This window comes from Balaenoptera acutorostrata, chromosome 20 (genome assembly GCF_949987535.1).
Source record: "Balaenoptera acutorostrata chromosome 20, mBalAcu1.1, whole genome shotgun sequence".
In the NCBI taxonomy this organism is placed as follows: domain Eukaryota; kingdom Metazoa; phylum Chordata; class Mammalia; order Artiodactyla; family Balaenopteridae; genus Balaenoptera; species Balaenoptera acutorostrata.
This window is the reverse complement of record NC_080083.1, coordinates 16,604,081-16,622,357: the sequence shown is the minus strand read 5'-3', so window position 1 is coordinate 16,622,357 and position 18,277 is coordinate 16,604,081. Positions and strand designations below refer to the sequence as shown.

The 18,277-nt window shown below is 48.9% G+C and overlaps 1 protein-coding gene across 3 annotated transcripts in view; it reads left to right on the top strand.

The window, feature by feature from the left end:
* The window catches only part of SUPT6H (SPT6 homolog, histone chaperone and transcription elongation factor), a 32,644-nt gene extending 14,674 nt beyond the window's left edge, over positions 1-17,970 (top strand). For 2 of the 3 annotated variants that reach the window (XM_057535315.1, XM_057535314.1), the window contains exons 11-37: positions 96-238; positions 907-1,055; positions 1,205-1,303; positions 1,768-1,897; positions 1,987-2,137; positions 2,310-2,464; positions 2,664-2,859; positions 3,273-3,412; positions 3,525-3,642; positions 4,444-4,520; positions 4,780-4,915; positions 5,208-5,345; positions 5,424-5,591; positions 6,567-6,694; positions 7,821-8,028; positions 8,558-8,705; positions 9,139-9,281; positions 10,182-10,322; positions 11,878-12,073; positions 12,474-12,712; positions 13,268-13,381; positions 13,554-13,678; positions 15,400-15,512; positions 15,921-15,998; positions 16,095-16,261; positions 16,727-16,914; positions 17,175-17,970. In XM_057535315.1, the coding sequence (XP_057391298.1) occupies positions 96-238; positions 907-1,055; positions 1,205-1,303; positions 1,768-1,897; positions 1,987-2,137; positions 2,310-2,464; positions 2,664-2,859; positions 3,273-3,412; positions 3,525-3,642; positions 4,444-4,520; positions 4,780-4,915; positions 5,208-5,345; positions 5,424-5,591; positions 6,567-6,694; positions 7,821-8,028; positions 8,558-8,705; positions 9,139-9,281; positions 10,182-10,322; positions 11,878-12,073; positions 12,474-12,712; positions 13,268-13,381; positions 13,554-13,678; positions 15,400-15,512; positions 15,921-15,998; positions 16,095-16,261; positions 16,727-16,914; positions 17,175-17,361 (3,975 nt within the window). In that variant the 3' untranslated portion in view covers positions 17,362-17,970. The remainder of the gene's footprint in view (positions 1-95; positions 239-906; positions 1,056-1,204; positions 1,304-1,767; positions 1,898-1,986; positions 2,138-2,309; positions 2,465-2,663; positions 2,860-3,272; positions 3,413-3,524; positions 3,643-4,443; positions 4,521-4,779; positions 4,916-5,207; positions 5,346-5,423; positions 5,592-6,566; positions 6,695-7,820; positions 8,029-8,557; positions 8,706-9,138; positions 9,282-10,181; positions 10,323-11,877; positions 12,074-12,473; positions 12,713-13,267; positions 13,382-13,553; positions 13,679-15,399; positions 15,513-15,920; positions 15,999-16,094; positions 16,262-16,726; positions 16,915-17,174) is intronic. The other variant, XM_057535316.1, reaches the window with a different exon arrangement.
* The last annotated feature ends 307 nt before the right edge of the window (positions 17,971-18,277 follow it).

Sequence of the window (18,277 nt, the reverse complement as noted above, 5' to 3'; positions counted from 1 at the left end):
TCAGGCTTCCCCCGGGGTCTCCTGGTAAGGAACAGCATAGCCTTTGGTGTCCAAGGCTGAATACCATCCCTTACTCCTGCTTTGTCTTGTCCTAGTGGACCCAGCTGAGGATCCGTAAGGAGAACCTAACACGGCTGTTTGAGAAGATGCAGGCTTATCAGTACGAGCAAATCTCTGCTGACCCTGACAAGCCCCTTGCTGATGGCATCCGGGCTCTGGACACCACCGACATGGAGAGGTAGCATATGCAGGGTTTATTCCATTACAGGGAGCCCTCACACGAAAGGCAGGCCCCCGCCCCTCCACCCCCACCCCAGAGCAGCATAACCTTGCAGAATTCTCAGCACGGGACCCGTTCCTTAGAAACCCAACTTATCAACACGTCAGAAGTGATCTTTCTGACAGGGAAATTCCTGTTACTTATCCATCTTGGTATAAAAGGTTAAGAAGATCAGATAGTCATGTTTGCTTATTTATATGTTCCCTGTGTGAAAAGCTACATGGGAAACCAAACTACAACCAGAAAGTAGCTTGGTGAGCCTGGAATCAGAGAGGGGTGTGGGAGGGGAGCAGATGGTTTTAGTGGCCAGCGGCATGAACCTGGGAAAGAAGGACAAGGACTGTCTCAGGGACTCTGAACTGGAGACATGCTGCCGCGTCTGCCTCTCCCTTTTTGTTGCCATTTCTAACAACCACCAGCCACCACTTGTTTGACATATTCCTCCTTTAAGATACCTTGATTGCAATTAAGTCATGGTCTGGGGCCATTGCATGTCTTTAATAATTGGAGAATATAGGTACTCATCCTAGTTGGGATCTTGCCTCATGGGAATTGGATCTCTTGTAGCAAAACTGGGGTATACCCTTCCTCCGTGACAATTGAGGTCTTATGTCCCTTCCCTCCAGGCTCAAGGATGTACAATCAATGGATGAACTGAAAGATGTCTACAATCATTTCCTGCTTTATTATGGTCGTGACATCCCCAAGATGCAGAATGCTGCCAAGGCCAGCCGCAAGAAGCTAAAGCGTGTAAGGGAAGAGGGAGATGAGGAAGGTGAGTGTTGGAAAAGAAAACCTAGAGGCTTGGTGGCCATGGCCTTTCCAAGGATCCCCTTGGCCGATTACACTTCGGGACTTCTCTACATGTGTCAGATCCTTGGGAGTGATTGGAAACCAGAGGACTAACTCATGTTTTCTTCCCAGGTGATGGTGAGGAGGCAGAAGATGAGGAGCAGAGAGGGCCAGAGCTCAAGCAGGCTTCCCGCCGAGATATGTACACCATCTGCCAGAGCGCTGGGCTAGGTAAAAACTAGCTGTAGACGTTCCCCAATAGTCACTGGTAGGTAGGAAGAGGACCTAAAGGACATCTGAGTGAGTCACCAATCCACTTCTAACACTTGCTCCCGTGAACCACACCCACGCCACAAGAATGGTCCAGCCTCTCCCATAATTCCTGAAGGAGTGGGAAACACACGATCAGAGAGAGGGAGTTCATCTTATCTTTGGGAAGTTCTTTTACTAAACGGTAATTTCCACCTTAGTTCTGACCCCAGTAGGCACATAGAAAATTTCTATTTTTTCTGCTTTGTGACAGCCTGTTAGGTATTTAAAGTCAGCGTTTTCACTGTTCACTGTAAGACATCCTGCTCCTGCTCATTCGTGATCCCTTTAAAATCTAATGCCCAGAATTGCTGCTCTAGACTGAAAGCCAAGAGGTTACTGGGCCCAGCTGTTGGCTCACCTTTCACCCTCCTGGTTTGCTTTAGATGGCTTAGCCAAAAAGTTTGGACTTACTCCTGAGCAATTTGGGGAAAACCTCCGGGACAGTTACCAGAGGCATGAGACAGAGCAGTTTCCTGCAGAGCCCTTGGAGCTGGCCAAGGATTATGTTTGCAGGTAGGCATTGCTGCAGTAGGTGGCTGGCAGGAGGAGGGACCTGAGGGCAAAGATGTCCTCATCCTGCAGCTCCTCCATTTTCCCTACAGCCAGTTCCCTACACCAGAAGCTGTGCTGGAAGGTGCCCGCTACATGGTAGCCCTGCAGATTGCCCGAGAGCCCCTTGTCCGGCAGGTGCTGAGGCAAACTTTCCAGGAGAGAGCCAAGCTCAATATAACCCCCACCAAGAAAGGTAGAAAGGTAAGCCAGTTGAGGGGCTTTGATCTAGCATGTGGTCCAGCTCTGTTTGATTGAACTGAGTTTCTTGCCTTCTCGCTTAGCTGAGCTGTCTGCCTGAGAGCAGAGAGTCGGTCTTTTTTCCCAGGGTCAAGCCCAGTCTGTCTGTTGACTGATGATTCCCTCTTGTGTACAGGATGTGGATGAAGCCCACTACTCTTACTCCTTCAAGTACTTAAAGAACAAGCCTGTTAAGGAACTGAGAGATGACCAGTTCCTCAAGATATGCCTGGCTGAAGATGAAGGGCTGCTCACCATTGACATCAGCATAGATATGAAGGGGGTGGAAGGGTAAGCAAAGCTCTGGGCTGGGGGCTCTTTGGGGAAGGCTTGGTCAGTAGTCTGTTGGAAGGAGGGGTCCCTCAGGAATGTGAACCACACTTTCAGAACTGAGCAAGCCACCGTCCCTGGCTTAGTCACTCCCAGTGTTCAAGGGCATTGGGCATCACCTTTTCTCTGTCCCTGACACCACAGTGTTGTCTCTCCTCAGCTATGGCAATGACCAGACGTATTTTGAAGAAATCAAACAATTTTACTACCGAGATGAGTTCAGCCACCAGGTGCAGGAGTGGAATCGGCAGCGCACCATGGCCATCGAGCGAGCTTTGCAGCAGTTCCTGTACGTGCAGATGGCCAAAGAGCTCAAGAACAAGCTGCTGGCCGAAGCCAAAGAATATGTCATAAAGGTGAGGACAGGAACTCGTGATCTTTAGTCATACAATTTCCCCAAGCTAGAGCTGAGAGTGAAGGCACCCCTTAATAGCTGTCCTGTAGCTAATGGGGAAACACTGGGGGCAGGCGCAGCGTAACCTGAGAGGGAGTGCAAACAAGGTCACGGGTCACTCCGCAAGACCTCCCCACTTGAAGAGCCTCTTCCCTCCCTCCCCCACCGCATACACATATTCTTTGTTTATACGACTGGCCTCTGTTGTACTCTCCTATTTCTAAAAGCAAAGTACGCCTTCAGGTTGTAAGCATGCCGAGGGCTAGGAGTGTGCATGCATATAAATATGACCTTTGCAAATGTGTGCCTGCATCTGTTTCCTTAACATACTTGGCGAGCCTGCTGGCCATAGTGACCGGTGTGCCTCCTCCCCAGGCCTGTAGTCGGAAGCTCTACAACTGGTTGAGGGTGGCACCCTACCGGCCGGATCAACAGGTAGAGGAAGATGACGACTTTATGGATGAGAACCAAGGGAAGGGCATCCGAGTCCTAGGCATTGCTTTCTCCTCTGCCAGGTAACTTCCTGTCTGGCATCACCCCTTATCTGTCTCCCTAGTCTTGTTCTTCTCTTACTCATGTCCTCGTATTGCTGATTATCACACGGTTCTTTTTCTGTTGGGCTGGCAGAGATCACCCTGTGTTCTGCTCCTTGGTCAACGGTGAAGGAGAAGTGACAGACTTCCTCCGGCTGCCTCATTTTACCAAACGGCGAACTGCATGGAGAGAGGAAGAACGGGAGAAGAAGGCAAGTGACTAGGACAGGTTACCAACTGTACATCTTGAGCACATCTTATAATTCAGTGGGGATAAGAGCTTATGGTCTAAGCAACATCCCGTGCAAGACCCTGATTATCTCTGACCTGGTCCCTGACCTCTTAAGTCCTGGGATAAGTCTCACTTCCGTAGGCAGTAGATGGCACTCAAGTTCTAGTGCAGAATTTCCTTCTGGCTTGAAGCCAGTTCCTAGGCCTTATGTGCTTCTGGGAGCTGCCATAACTTCTTCTGTTTTTACCAGCATCTGGGTCAGCTTGTTCCAGGAGCTGAAAGCCACTGTGGCATTAAGCCAATCTTTTCCCTGCTTTAGCATTTGTGTTTCTACCAGGGAAAGAGAAATTTGAATTCATCTCGTGTATATGCTTCTGATTTTTTTTTAGCATAAAGGTATCTTTCAATTTTATTGACAGAACTCCATTCTAAAAAATAACTTTCAACAAACAGCTCTTTAAAAAAAGAAAGAAAAATCTTAAAGTGGAGATTAGAATAGTCTTGACTGCCAGGCAGTGGTTTATGTTAAAAAAGACCTAAGTATGTTTAGTTAACCACAACTCAAGTATAAGCCAGAAGTGTAATAATCTTAGGAAATATTAACAGAAGTATAATATTCAAACTAGAGGTCCTAGTCCCCTCGTTTTGTCTTCCAGTTTGACAATGTGTGATGCATCATTGTTCTGTGGTCTTGTAAGGTCTCAAGCTACTTAGGGAGAGAGAAGTGCTTGAAATCTCCCTATCCTCAAAGTCATTCAGCTCCAATTTTCTTTCACTCCAGGCTCAAGACATTGAAACTCTAAAGAAATTCCTCCTGAACAAAAAGCCTCATGTGGTGACAGTTGCAGGAGAGAACAGGTAGGGGTACCAGGGGATTGGGCCAGGCCTGGCTTAAAGTCACTCATCCTTTATTGTTGAATCTGCTCTGTCCCTGTTACAGAGTAGGCATGCGCCTGTGTAGAGCCTTGATAATATCCCCATCCCCAGGGGATATCCCTGGGGATATTGTACCTCTTTGTCTTCAAAGTTCTCTCCTCCCCCACTCCCAGCCATGAGATTGTTCATCCCTGAGAAACTGTCCAGAAGTATCCCTGACCAGCACCCCTCATTCCTCCAGGGATGCCCAGATGTTGATTGAGGATGTGAAGCGCATTGTGCATGAGCTGGACCAGGGTCAGCAGCTGTCCTCTATTGGGGTGGAGCTGATTGACAATGAGTTGGCCATTCTCTATATGAACAGCAAGAAATCAGAGGTAATGCTGGAGCCCCACCCTTAGGCCCTGCACAGGCAAGAGCTATCAATCCCAGGGAGTTGGGGAAACAAAGATTATGGGGGCACAGGATTGCACCTGTTCGCTTACCTATGCAGAGGATCTCCATTGTGCCAGTCATGGTTCAGATTGGGAGCCCCAGAGATTAAATTGGTCCCAGGAAAAATGGTCCCAGAGAAGAGAAATTGACTTAAAAAGCCAGGTGGTTTGGATTTCCTCTTGCTGTTAGAGCTGAGGAGACTTTATGGCCCTGCTGACCCTCGTTTGACTCTAGGCAGAGTTCCGGGATTACCCTCCTGTGCTGAGACAGGCAGTCTCCCTGGCCCGGCGTATCCAGGACCCTCTGATTGAATTTGCCCAGGTTTGCAGCTCTGATGAAGACATCCTGTGCCTCAAGTTTCACCCCTTGCAGGTGAGTAGGATTTGACAGATAGGCCCAGGTGGACAGAGTGGCACAATAACCTTATCCCTGCCTGCTGTGTGTCGACAGGAGCATGTGGTGAAAGAAGAGCTGCTCAACGCCTTGTACTGTGAATTTATCAACCGAGTCAATGAGGTTGGAGTTGATGTCAACCGTGCCATTGCCCACCCCTACAGCCAGGCCTTAATTCAGTATGTCTGTGGCCTGGGACCTCGAAAAGGGACCCATCTCCTAAAGGTAGGATTGGGTTGAATCAGAAAAAAAGAAAACTTCTTTTTCATTGAACCTTTACTTTGCCAATATGCTTTGACAGGCAGACCAAGGTCAGAGAGGTAAAGGCACTTTACCTCTTGCCTAGAGTCATCCAGCTAGTGAGAGTCAAGAGTCAGACTTCAGACCAGGTGGCCACAGTCATGGTCTTCACTACTGTATAGTGGTGGCTTCTGGAAAAGATAGCCTGAGCCATGATTTAAAAGAGATGGAGGAAAGCGAGAGTGTACTAGACACAGACCTTAGGATAGTGGGGTTTTTTGTTTTTTTTTTATATATATTATTTATTTATTTTTGGCTGCATTGGGTCTTTGTTGCTTCACGCAGGCTTTCTTTAGTTGCGGCGAGCAGGGGCTACTCTTCGTTGTGGTGCACGGGCTTCTCATTGCGGTGGCTTCTCTTGTTCCAGAGCTCGGGTTCTAGGCACGCGGGCTCAGTAGTTGTGGCACGCGGGCTCTAGAGCGCAGGCTCAGTAGTTGTGGTGCATGGTCTTTGTTGCTCCGCGGCATGTGGGATCTTCCCGAACCAGGGCTCGAACCCGTGTCCCCTGCATTGGCAGGCAGATTCTTAACCACTGTGCCACCAGGGAAGCCCAGGATAGTGAGGTTTTTTTCCCCAGTGGAAAGAAAGGATTTCAATACAGAGGAGGGTATGTAGTGATCTTCAAGAGTATTTGTAATGTTTTTTTTTCTTAATATGGGGTGGCTACTTGACTGTATCATTAACTTTGAAGCAATACATTAGGTATGTATTATCTTTGCTTGGCATAGTGTAGTTCTTTAACATAATTTTTTTAGTAGCAGTTAGTATGGTGTAGTGCTCAGTTAGATATCGGGGTGTGGCGGCAAAATTCCCATCATGGAGGGTTTCCCAGAGACCTGAAAGCAGGCTGGGAGGTGGGGCCTGCCTACTACTCCAGCTTACTCCAGTCCTCTCTTCTAGATCCTGAAACAGAACAACACCAGGCTCGAGAGCCGGACCCAGCTGGTCACCATGTGCCACATGGGTCCCAAAGTCTTCATGAATTGCGCTGGCTTCCTCAAGATTGACACGGCCTCCCTGGGGGACAGGTGATGCCCTCTGCCTGGGTGGGCCAAGAGGAATTCTCTTGGGCTTTGCTTTGGGGATTCAGGGATTACGGCTGTCAAAGGGCCACAAGCTGTTTAAATTAGGAAATGTTTTAAAGCAAAGGTGAGGAACCTTTATTTAGTCAAGAGCCTCTGACCTATGGAAAAGATCAGTTCAATTATGTGAAGCTTTTTTGTGAGAGAAACATAAAAAGAACCAACTTAGTTTATAAATTAAGGACAGAAAACATAAGACTTGGTTCAGTAAACACAAACTTGTTCTGTTGTTAATGGTTTATTGTGGCTAGATAAGGGTGGGAATAGAAGGGGCAGTGGAGAAGCAGTGTGGGGGTCTGAGGCATAAGGAAGGGGGAGAGAGATTTGGTATGTTTTGAGATGATGTTATTGAGAGAAAGTTCTATTCACTTGGACTTTGGACTTCACTATTGACCTCTTCCTCTCCAGAAGTTATCAACTCAGTCTTTGGAGGATCTTTTCCACGGGCACATAGCTCCTCATTCAGTAATGGAAATCAGTGGGGAAATAGGCTTCAAGTTCTAAAACTTCATTTTCCACCCAGCTTTGCTGTAACACTCCACGAATAACATAGGTCCATGTGAGTGCACGGGCAAGACCAGCCTGGGAAGGCTTTATGGGGGAAAGTAGCTGTCAGCAAATTCTCAAAGGTCTTCTTCCCCCTTCTTGTTTTATCTTATTATAAGACTTATATAAGTTCATGATATAAAATTCAACATATAGAAATATTATGCAGAAAGTGGAAGTCCCCCATAATCCCACCCCCCAGAGATAATTACCATAACAAGTGGATGTATACTACAACTTTTCTAAATTTTATTTTTGCTATGCATTTACTAACTACCCATTTGCTACAAAAATGGGATCATACGGTTCATAGTGTTTTGCAGTGCATTTTTCACGTATCAATATATTGTGGCCATCTTTCCATGTCAGCACACATAGATCTACCTCATTCTTTTTAATGGCTGTATAGTATTCCATTGTATGGAGGTACCCTAATTTATTTAACCAGTTCCCCATTGGTGGACATCTGGGTTGTTACTAGAAGCTTCTCGTTATATATCCTGCCCCTTTTCTGCCTTTCCTTCAGCACTGACTCATATATTGAAGTCCTTGATGGTTCCCGAGTTCACCCTGAGACCTATGAGTGGGCCAGGAAGATGGCAGTGGATGCTCTGGAATATGATGAATCAGCCGAGGATGCCAACCCTGCAGGGGCCCTTGAAGAGATCTTGGAAAACCCAGAGCGACTCAAGGACCTGGACTTGGATGCCTTTGCAGAAGAGCTGGAGAGGCAGGTGGGTGACAGTGTAGAAGGCCTGGCACAGAAACCATCCCAAGTGGCCTAGTTGAGAGGAGACTCAGGCAGCAAGTCCTCAGAGAAGCCCTAATACTGTTAGTGTAGGAGACCTGATCCTTCTCTCTCCCTGTGCTGTACTGGGTTTCTCAAGGATGTTTTCGGTCTGCTTATTAAGGAGCTAAGGACGTCTCAGAGACTGCTATAGTCATTGTTGGGGGCACATTGTGAGGGAGCTGGGAGGGGGTGAGTAGTAGGGTTTCCTTCTAGGCCCTCTTTCCTCCTCTCCAATGGTGCGGCTTTGCATTTGTCTGTTTTACACATTGGGGTTCCGTGAGGCATTTTTATCAGAACAGTGTTCCATGGCTAAGAAAAAGTTTGAAAACCTCCTTTAGTCCTTTAGTAAATGTTGGGGAGAAAGAAGAGAAACCCTGACAGGAGCCAACTGGCTTACTTCTTTCATCGAAACCCCTGATGGCTCAGTTGGGGAGCAGTTGCAAGGCTCTTCTTGACGGGGGCTTCTTCCCCAGGGCTATGGTGACAAACACATCACTCTGTATGACATCCGAGCGGAGCTGAGCTGTCGGTATAAGGACCTCCGGACAGCCTATCGCTCTCCCAACACAGAGGAAATCTTCAATATGTTAACCAAAGAAACACCAGAGACCTTCTACATTGGTAAATTCTGTGTCTGTGTTTCAGTTGGAGGAGGATATGTAGGGGTGAGGGGATGCGTTTACTGTACACATTCAAACCAAGCAAGAGTTTGAACTGTACAGTACAGTTTGTACTATAGGTGGGAAAGTCCAGGGAAACTTTTAAGAAGATTATAGAGCCCTGAGCTGGAAGTCAAAGCTGAGTTCAAGGTCAGATTATGCTTTTAAGCTGCTGCTGTGGGGTCTTCATGGGCTCAGTCTTATGGCCTCATTTTCCTGTCATCAAATGAGAGGAAGATCTCCCTTTTTGAGGATGTGAAGGAAATCAGTGGAGATGCTCTAGGACAGAAGTTCTGTCACTAAACGCCTGGTGGGAAGGAGTTACCTCTCCAGTTCTCTTAGCCTGCTTCCTGTTCTCTTCTTCCCTTCCCTCTCCTCCTCTCCCCTTCCTCCAGGAAAGCTCATTATCTGCAACGTCACTGGCATCGCCCACAGGCGTCCACAGGGTGAGAGCTATGACCAGGCAATCCGCAACGATGAGACAGGGCTATGGCAGTGCCCCTTCTGTCAACAGGACAATTTCCCTGAACTAAGCGAGGTACATGCTGCAGTGTTACCATGGTAACACTGAATTTCCTTTATTGAATGGTCTCAGTGCCCTAGAAAGGAACCAAGAATGGGGATAGTTTAGATGACACTTTACCAAGTGAATACACAAAGGAGGAAGAGGGCTGGAATGCATATAGGCCTAACATGAAGTCCCTCTGTATGCTAGTCAGAAGTGATCTATGTGGTTTTTTCTGTTCTCGCTCAACCCTTAATCCTTGTTTCCCACTCTCTGAGGATGTAGCTCAACCAGAGTAGAGACAAGAGGATATATGCATTTCTCACATACAGTGTAGGCACGGTGTCCCTATGCTAGTTAGAAGGTATCTGTAAGGCTCCCTTCAAGTTTTTCATTCTCCACACATGTCTTAATTTTTCCCACATTCTTCTAGACATCATCTGCTTTTCTCATGGTTAGAACTCATAAAAGCCATCCTGAAAGCTTTTTCTGGATCCTCAAATGTTATTTAGGCAGACTGTAAAATAGACAATTTCTTAACTTTACCCAATAAAAGAAGCTGGTAAGATTTGTCCAGGTTATAAAAGAGCCAAGGTGTGCCTGGTTCACTGAAATGAGTTGTTCTGAGGAGACTGACAGAGATATTTCTTATGCCCACTAGGTCAGAACAGAATGGGAGGGAGGGGCTTCAGTTGTAGTTAGATTAACATAAAAGATTGGTCTGATGGCCAGTGGTGCCAAACATGAGTTATGAGTCAAGGAACTTCGGGAATATTCAAATTCTGTGTTGCTGGGTGGCTAAGTCATTGTGTTCTCACATCATGATGCCAGTGTCAATGGTAAAATGAATTACAGCACTCCTGGCAGCTCTTTTCTGAATGTGTGATCTCCAGAATCTTAATGATCAAGCTCCTCTTCTAATGCCCTCTTTAGGTCTGGAACCACTTTGACAGTGGTTCATGCCCAGGCCAGGCCATCGGTGTCAAAACAAGGCTAGACAATGGTGTCACTGGCTTCATCCCCACCAAATTCCTCAGTGACAAAGTGGTAAAGCGGCCGGAGGAACGAGTGAAGGTAGGTGAATGACTGGGGTAAGGCCCCTGGTGTAGTTTTCAGCTGCCCAAATCAGGCTGGCTTTGGGCTGTCCCCACCAGGAGTTAGGCTCTGTTCCCAGTGGCTCCTGGTGGGGAGCATTTCAGGAGGATTTATAACCAGTTGAGTGAAGTCAGGGCAAGAACCGTCTGTCTGAATGAGGAGCAGCTTTTGTGCACTGCCTCTGTGAAATTTCATCAAATTGCCAGCCCTTTGAGAGACGGCTCTCTCTTCCTGTGTGGGAAGCTGTGGTTTAGTCCAGCGGGCAGGAAGCAGGGCCCAGCATTACATGCTGTGAAGCAGAAAGGCTAAGCTCCCTTTCTGCTCTAGTATGCTCTTGTCAGAGCTGCCATTTATTATGCACACTAGATACCAGCCCTTGACATTTACATATGTTGACTCAAATCTCACAGCCTGATGGGGAAGGAAATACTACCTTCTTTTTTCAGAGAAATTTGAGTGCCTTCTCCAGGATCAGCTGGTTTGTTAGTGATACAGCTGGTACCAGATCTGCCAAATTCTCTGGTTCTAAGTGTTGTGAACCCCTGAGCTATGGACTTAGGAAGGCTGGGGAAAGACATTCCGAATACAGGCATACCTGATTTTATTGACCTTTGTAGATACTGTTTGTTTGTTTATTTGTTTGTTTGTTTTTACAAATTTAAGGTTGGTAGTAACCCTGCATCGAGCAAGTCTATCAGTACCATTTTCCCAACAGCATTTGATCACTTCGTGTCTCTGTGTCACATTTACGTGTGGTAATTCTCACAGTATTTCAAACTTTTTCATTATATTTGTTAGGGTGATCTGTGATCAGTAGTCTTTGATGTTAGTCTTGCAACAAGATTAGGACTCGCTAAAGGCTCAGGTGATGGTTAACATTTTTAAGCAATAAAGTAATTTTTAACGAAGGTATGTACACATATTTTAAAACATAATAGTGTTGCACCCTTAGTAGACTGTAGTGTAAACATAACTTTTATATGTACTGGGAAACTAAAAAATTCTTGTGACTGACTTTATTGTGATATCTGCTTTATTGCGGTGGTCTGGAACTGAGCCTGGAATATCTCCAAGGTATGCCTGTAAATGAAGCTAGGGAGATTTTCAGAAGGAGAGCCATGCAGATGACTAGGTTTTGTCGCTCTTAGACAGAAGGGCTCAAATCAGGGGTAAAGTACAGAAGATAGCTACTACTTTGCTTTCCCTCCAAAAACGGCAGCCAGACTTGGATCACATCCTAGCAGCAATAATTAGGCAGCTGTATGAGAAAAGGGAATATTACAGTGACAGAATATGTCCCAGGAGGCTCCAGTTGGTTTTTCTGCCTAGAGTGGGAGGCATCAGTACAGGGCACAGACTGTAGTCTGCAGACGAGACTCAACCCTGAACTCCTACTAATCTGCCACTCAGTAGCTGGCTGGCTTTGGGCAGTCACTCCACCTTTCTGCCTGGACTTTGCTTTTCTCACATGTAAAATAGGGCATCGGGCTAGACCATCTTTGTCCCTTCCAGCTCAAATGTTCTGTGGATCTAGGTGGGAATGACTGTTCACTGCCGCATCATGAAGATTGACATCGAGAAGTTTAGTGCAGACCTGACCTGCCGCACCTCAGACCTCATGGACAGGAACAACGAGTGGAAACTGCCCAAGGACACCTACTATGACTTTGACGCGGAAGCAGCAGACCACAAGCAGGAGGAGGACATGAAACGGAAGCAGCAGCGGACCAGTGAGTGTGCCCATGACCACGCCTGTGCACCCCAAGTCCTGGCAGCTCTCCCTCTGCAGGATGCACTGCTGACTGCTCAGCTTCCCAGTGGCAGTGAGTGCTCAGCTCTGAGGTGCTGAGACCCGGAGGCATCATGAAAGGGAGCCATTGGCAGGGCTGGAAGCTGGGGTCTTCTTGGGTCACATTTTCTTTGCTAATGCACTGTGACTCTTAAAGCTTCATTCTCTCAGCACCCAGGGGCCCAGGTTAACATATCCTTCATATCAGAGAATCCAGGCCCAGAGAGGGTGAAAGAGTCTCAGAATTCAGTAGTGGGTCAGAAATTAAGCCATGGCCTGTCCCATTGCTGTTGGCTCCCAGTCCCATCACCTGATGTATACTTCTTTCCTGCTCTCTTCAGCATATATCAAGCGAGTGATTGCACACCCGTCCTTCCATAATATAAATTTTAAGCAAGCAGAAAAAATGATGGAGACCATGGACCAGGGTGACGTGATCATCCGACCGAGCAGCAAGGGTGAAAATCACCTGACAGTGACCTGGAAGGTCAGTGACGGCATATACCAGCACGTGGATGTGCGGGAAGAGGGCAAGGAAAATGCCTTCAGCCTGGGAGCCACCCTGTGGATCAACAGTGAGGTGAGAGGCAGCCCCTGCCTGCACTAGCATCCCCACTCCTGCTTCCAGAAACAAACCACTTTCACCTTAGTTACTGGTATGCATTGTATTTTAGCTACACAGAGCAACAAAACAGGAGGTTGGTTATGAAATGAGTAATTTGATATCAGTTTTGTATATTTTGCACTTCTTTCCCTGTCCTCCAAATTTTAAAATAGACTAGAGAACCGCTGGAGGAAGAGGAGAAAATACACATGCAAGTGCTTCGTGCACAACACACACACACCAAATTTCTTTGTCCTGTTTTCAGTGGAGAGAAATTTTATGAAGCCCCCTATTGTTCCCAAGCACTAAGGGAGAACTAAAGTTATGAAAAAAAGGATTTTGTGCCTTATAAGCTAATAAATCTGGGCATGACTCAAACAGATGGATAAATTGAGGGGACTTTGCAGCAGAGTGAGGCTGCAGCAGGGCTGGGAAGTTCCTCCCCTCCAGTGGGTTCTCTTCCAGGTGGATTTGATGAAAGGCTGACTCTCAGCTCTGGATATGACAGTCGGGGCCTTTTTCTTCCCACAGGAATTTGAAGACTTGGATGAGATTGTTGCCCGCTATGTTCAGCCTATGGCATCCTTTGCCCGGGACCTTCTGAACCACAAGTATTATCAGGACTGCAGTGGTGGGGACCGTAAGGTGAGCCCAGGGCCCTGCAAGGGATGACACCTCCCAGTCGCTTACGGATGTATGGTTTCCCTTCAGTGTCGGGGATGCTGAGCTGGTGAAGGAGGTGTGCGTCACGTGTGAGCCAGACACTGTGTACCAAGCACGCTGCTATCCCAACCTCTCCCCCTCATTCTACCCCCAGAAATTAGAGGAGCTGCTCATCAAAACTAAGAAGGAGAAGCCCACCTTCATTCCCTATTTCATCTGTGCCTGCAAGGAACTGCCCGGCAAGTTCCTACTGGGATACCAGCCCCGGGGTAAACCCAGGTGAGCACTGGTGCTGAGAAGGTGCTGCCACTGGGGTCCACAGATAGGTTAGCAGGCCCCCAAACAGTACTCTCTCTGGTTCTGCTTGACTGCCTTTCTCCTCTTATCTGTTTAGAGTGGAGGTGAAGGTTGGAGGTGGGGAAAGAGGGTGATGATTTAGAGGCAAAAGGCAGACTGAATAAGAAAGGTGCTTTAATCAACCCTGGGAAAAGGAGTTCCCTTCACCTCTTCTCCCTCCCAGAGAGTGACAGAAATCACCAGACACTCTCTCCACTGACTGGCAAAGATGGGAGCCAACACACTGGTCACTCCTTCCACTCTCTGCTTCACCCTCACCGGGGCTTTTCAGCACACGGTGGCTCACTGTTGCTGTGGTGAGCCTGCGCTGAACGGGGCTAGGTCAGGAGAGCATCTCTTCCAGTCACTAACCTGCTCCGCTCCCTTCTGTGTGTGACTGACAGGCTGGCCTTCCTAGGGATTCCTCTGAGTCCCTCCTTTGTTCACCCGGCATCAGACAAAGTCTGATTTCCTTAGGCCTGCTTTCTTTGTGTCCGTTACCCAGACTGATAGCCATACTAGCCTTCTCTACTCCCCCATCCTCCCTTTGGTCCTTGGCCACGGCCTGTGCCTTTCTGCTCTTAGTCCTGTACTGCTCGCACATGATGCACAGTGTGGGCTCTATTAGGAGGGGCTCAGAGGCCAGAGGACAAGAAGCTCTGGACTCTGGACCCTGCACCATCGTGGGCACTTCTGGAATATTGTGCTTGTTTCTGAGAAGCCTTTTCTGACTCACCAGCATGCTTCCAGAAGGTGGCAGCCAGGACCATGTGGCGGTTGGAAACTATCCCATGAGGAACAATTGAACAAACAGGGGACTTAAACCAGGAGCAGAGGCAACATGATAGCGTCCCGTGGAAAGGGGCACAAACTCCTTGTGGTGCAGAATGAACAACACTTGGGTAGAAGATCTAGGAAGCAGGTTTTAGCTTAATATGAGTCAGCACATTGCCATACTTAGCATTGACTGTTGGCTGTTGACAGCTATCCTTTATTGAGCACAGCCTGTTTTAAGTGTTGCGATAAGTGCTTTACGTGTTGTCTCATTTATTCCTCATACCCACGCTATAGGTTTAAGTGCTATTATCCTCATTTCACAAATGAGGCTGAGATTCAGGTTTAGTAACTTGGTACAAAGCTATATAGGTGATGAGTGGCAGAGACAAAACTGGAACAAGGACTGGGTCTGAACCCAGAGCCCAGCCTCTGATCCACTCTCTGCTCTGGCAAAGTGTTAAATAAGGGCAGACCAGCCACCGTCAAGAAGCACTTCCAGATTCCGGCTCGTGGGAAGCTGTGCTTTGCTGCCTTGGGAGGCCCCTCCCAACCCCGACACTCTGTGATCTCAGTAACCCTGACCTGCAGCGTGCTGCCAACATACTGCAGCGCAGGACGGTGGCCCAGCCCCCAGCAAGGCTTCTTCTGGCAGCCTGAACATAGCACACCAGGGGCTGCTGACTCCTGGCCTTGCCTGGACTCTGCTGTGCCCTCCTCACCTCACCCAGAGTGCAGCCTCCTTTTACAGGGTCAGGGACTGGCTCTTTTCTCTCTCCTTTCCCCCAGCATCCAGTGTGGCTACTTCACATGGTGGAAATCTGCTCTGGCCGCTCTCTTACAGCTGGCCACAAGTGGTATCTGATGCATGTTTCCTCCCAAAATCCCAGGATAGAATATGTAACAGTGACTCCAGAAGGATTCCGGTACCGGGGCCAAATCTTCCCGACTGTGAATGGCCTTTTCAGATGGTTTAAGGATCATTATCAGGATCCCGTACCAGGTGAGTTCTACTCTCTCTGACTTCTGGAGTGTGGTTGAAGGGACACCCAAGTGCTGAGTCAAGATAATCACTAGCCTTCTATAGGAGGGGCTGAGGCCTAGGCTGTCATTGTAGTTCTCTTAATTCCTATTCCATCTTCCACTTTGCCTATACAGCTTCCCTTTTTTTTTTTTTTTTTAATTTATGTATTTATTTGGCCACACCGCGTGGCTTGTGGGATGTTAGTTCCCCGACCAGGGATTGAACCCGTGCCCTCAGCAGTGGGAGCACAGAGTTCTAACCACTGGACCGCCAGGGAATACCCCCAGCTTCCCTTCTTTCCACCCACCTCAGTACCTCTCCCAGCCCCCCAGTTGTAAAACCAGAAGTAGGTTTCTGGTGAGACATAATTTGGGCCATTTCTTACAGGCATCACCCCCAGTAGCAGCAGCAGGACCCGGACACCTGCCTCTATCAATGCTACCCCAGCCAACATCAACCTTGCAGGTAAGGAGCTCGTGCCGGGGACTGGGGGTAAGAGGGATGGAGCTAGAAGGACGGTCACCTCTAACATGCCCATCTCCCACCTCTGTGTGCTTACAGATCTGACACGGGCTGTGAACGCCCTGCCCCAGAACATGACCTCACAGGTGTTCAGTGCCATTGCTGCCGTGACAGGCCAAGGCCAGAACCCTAATGCCACCCCAGCGCAGTGGGCCTCCAGCCAGTATGGCTATGGCGGCAGCGGAGGGGGCAGCAGCGCTTACCACGTACGTGGCTTGGGGAGGAAGCTCCCTGCAGAGGGTGGGGAAGGGTGAAAGGGAACAGTCATCCTTTACCAGCCTGTGTCCATAGACTGGCCTCTGCAGTGCCCACCACGAGGGCCTTCATAGGGGCTACCACAGCATTAGGAACTGTCTCCAGCAGATGTTCCTTTTTCTCAGGCCCATTTGAGGGGAAAGGGAATGAGAGAAGTTCTGACCTTTCCACAGAGTCTTTTGGGATCTTTAGAATCCTCAAGCCTCTGACAACCTCAAGTGGTCAAGGGTGTGCCCTGTTGTTGTGCCAGGTCCCATCGTGCTAGCCTGCCTCAGCTGCTCAGAACCACACACTGCTCAAGAGAGGGTCAGCTGGAAGGCTCTGGATGGAGCCCAAATTTTCAGCTTGCCAGAAATTCACAGGAAAACCAAATAAGCACAAAACCCGTCCCGATTCAACTGTTCACCCTTCTCCAGGTGTTCCCGACGCCAGCCCAGCAGCCAGTGGCCACGCCACTAATGACCCCCAGCTACTCCTACACAACCCCGAGCCAGCCCATCACCACACCGCAGTACCACCAGCTACAGGCCAGCACCACCCCTCAGTCTGCCCAGGCCCAGCCCCAGCCCTCCTCCAGCTCCCGGCAGCGGCAGCAGCAGCCAAAGTAAGTATACAGATGGTGGCACAGAACAGGTTATTAGGAGAGGGACGTGCTCTGGATCTTCTGACAGCCATGACCCAGGTGATGTCCCCAGGAGGACTGCTTTCTGGGAGAAGAGGGAAGAACACAGTGTGGCAGCAGGCCGTGGTTGCTGTCCATAGAGGCGAGGTCCATTTTTGCAAGAATGGATACTCACCAGTGATTGCTGGGAAGACTTTCTTCTAGAGAGTCCCAGTCTCAAAGGCTCTTGTTCTCCCTCCCAGGTCCAACAGCCATGCAGCCATCGACTGGGGGAAGATGGCGGAACAGTGGCTGCAGGAGAAGGAGGCAGAACGGCGGAAACAGAAGCAGCGGCTGACACCTCGGCCCTCCCCCAGCCCTATGATCGAAAGCACCCCCATGTCTATTGCTGGCGATGCCACCCCACTCCTGGACGAGATGGATCGGTAGGGGGCCTGCTTCTAGGACTCTGGTTACCTCTGAGGCTGGGAGAGGCCTGGCTGCCCACTGCCTCACTCCTTGCCCCTCCTTTTCTGTCCATAAAGTGGAGTGAATTGACGTTCTCTTTGGTGGTCAGCCTGGATGGGTGACAGGCTGGATGGCCTTGCGCACTTGAGCTCAGTGTACGCTAGGCAACAATACTCCCACTCCAGGCCCTCACCGACCACCTGTCCTGGGACCAGGCTGGGAAGGGAGTGTGGCAGGGAGGAAGAAGAGGAAAAAGAAAATGAGAGTGGAACAAACAGTTTTGTATTCTACTCCCTACAAGCCATTTTGAGCTTCTGCTCTCACCTGACTCTGGGCTGTGACGGGGCACCAGCTCAGCACGTGAGTCTCCCCCAGCTCTCGTGGGGAGAGGGATGCTATTTATTCAGTTTGGGACAGGAGAGAGGAGGGAAGGTATTTCTGACCCTGATACCAACAGCTTGGGTGGCTATCAAAGCAGGATCACAAGGGATGTAGGGGAGCAGTGCTAACCTGCCCAGCCCCACCCGGCTGCCCCTACCCCCTCCTGCCACGCTTCCTGCCCGTCATTTGAATAAACAGTGTTTCTACAGAGCACTTGGCAAAGCTTCTCTCCAACTCTCCAGCTCTTGAGGGGGAGCTTTCAAAGCAGTGTTCGGAGCTCTGAGGGCTCCCTTGACTCCCTCTTCCAGGCCATCAGAGAGGCAGGGACTTACAGAGGAGCAGGTGGCTTCTGTACCACGTTGCCTAGGGTCACATCCCTGCTCCACTTCCCAGCCCTGTGACCCTGAGCGAGTTCTGTTGTCTCTAAGCCAGCTTTCTTATCTGTAAAATGGAGATGATGATACCTAGCTCAGCAGGGCAGCTGTGAGGACTAAGAAAGAATGTGTGAAGTGCTAAG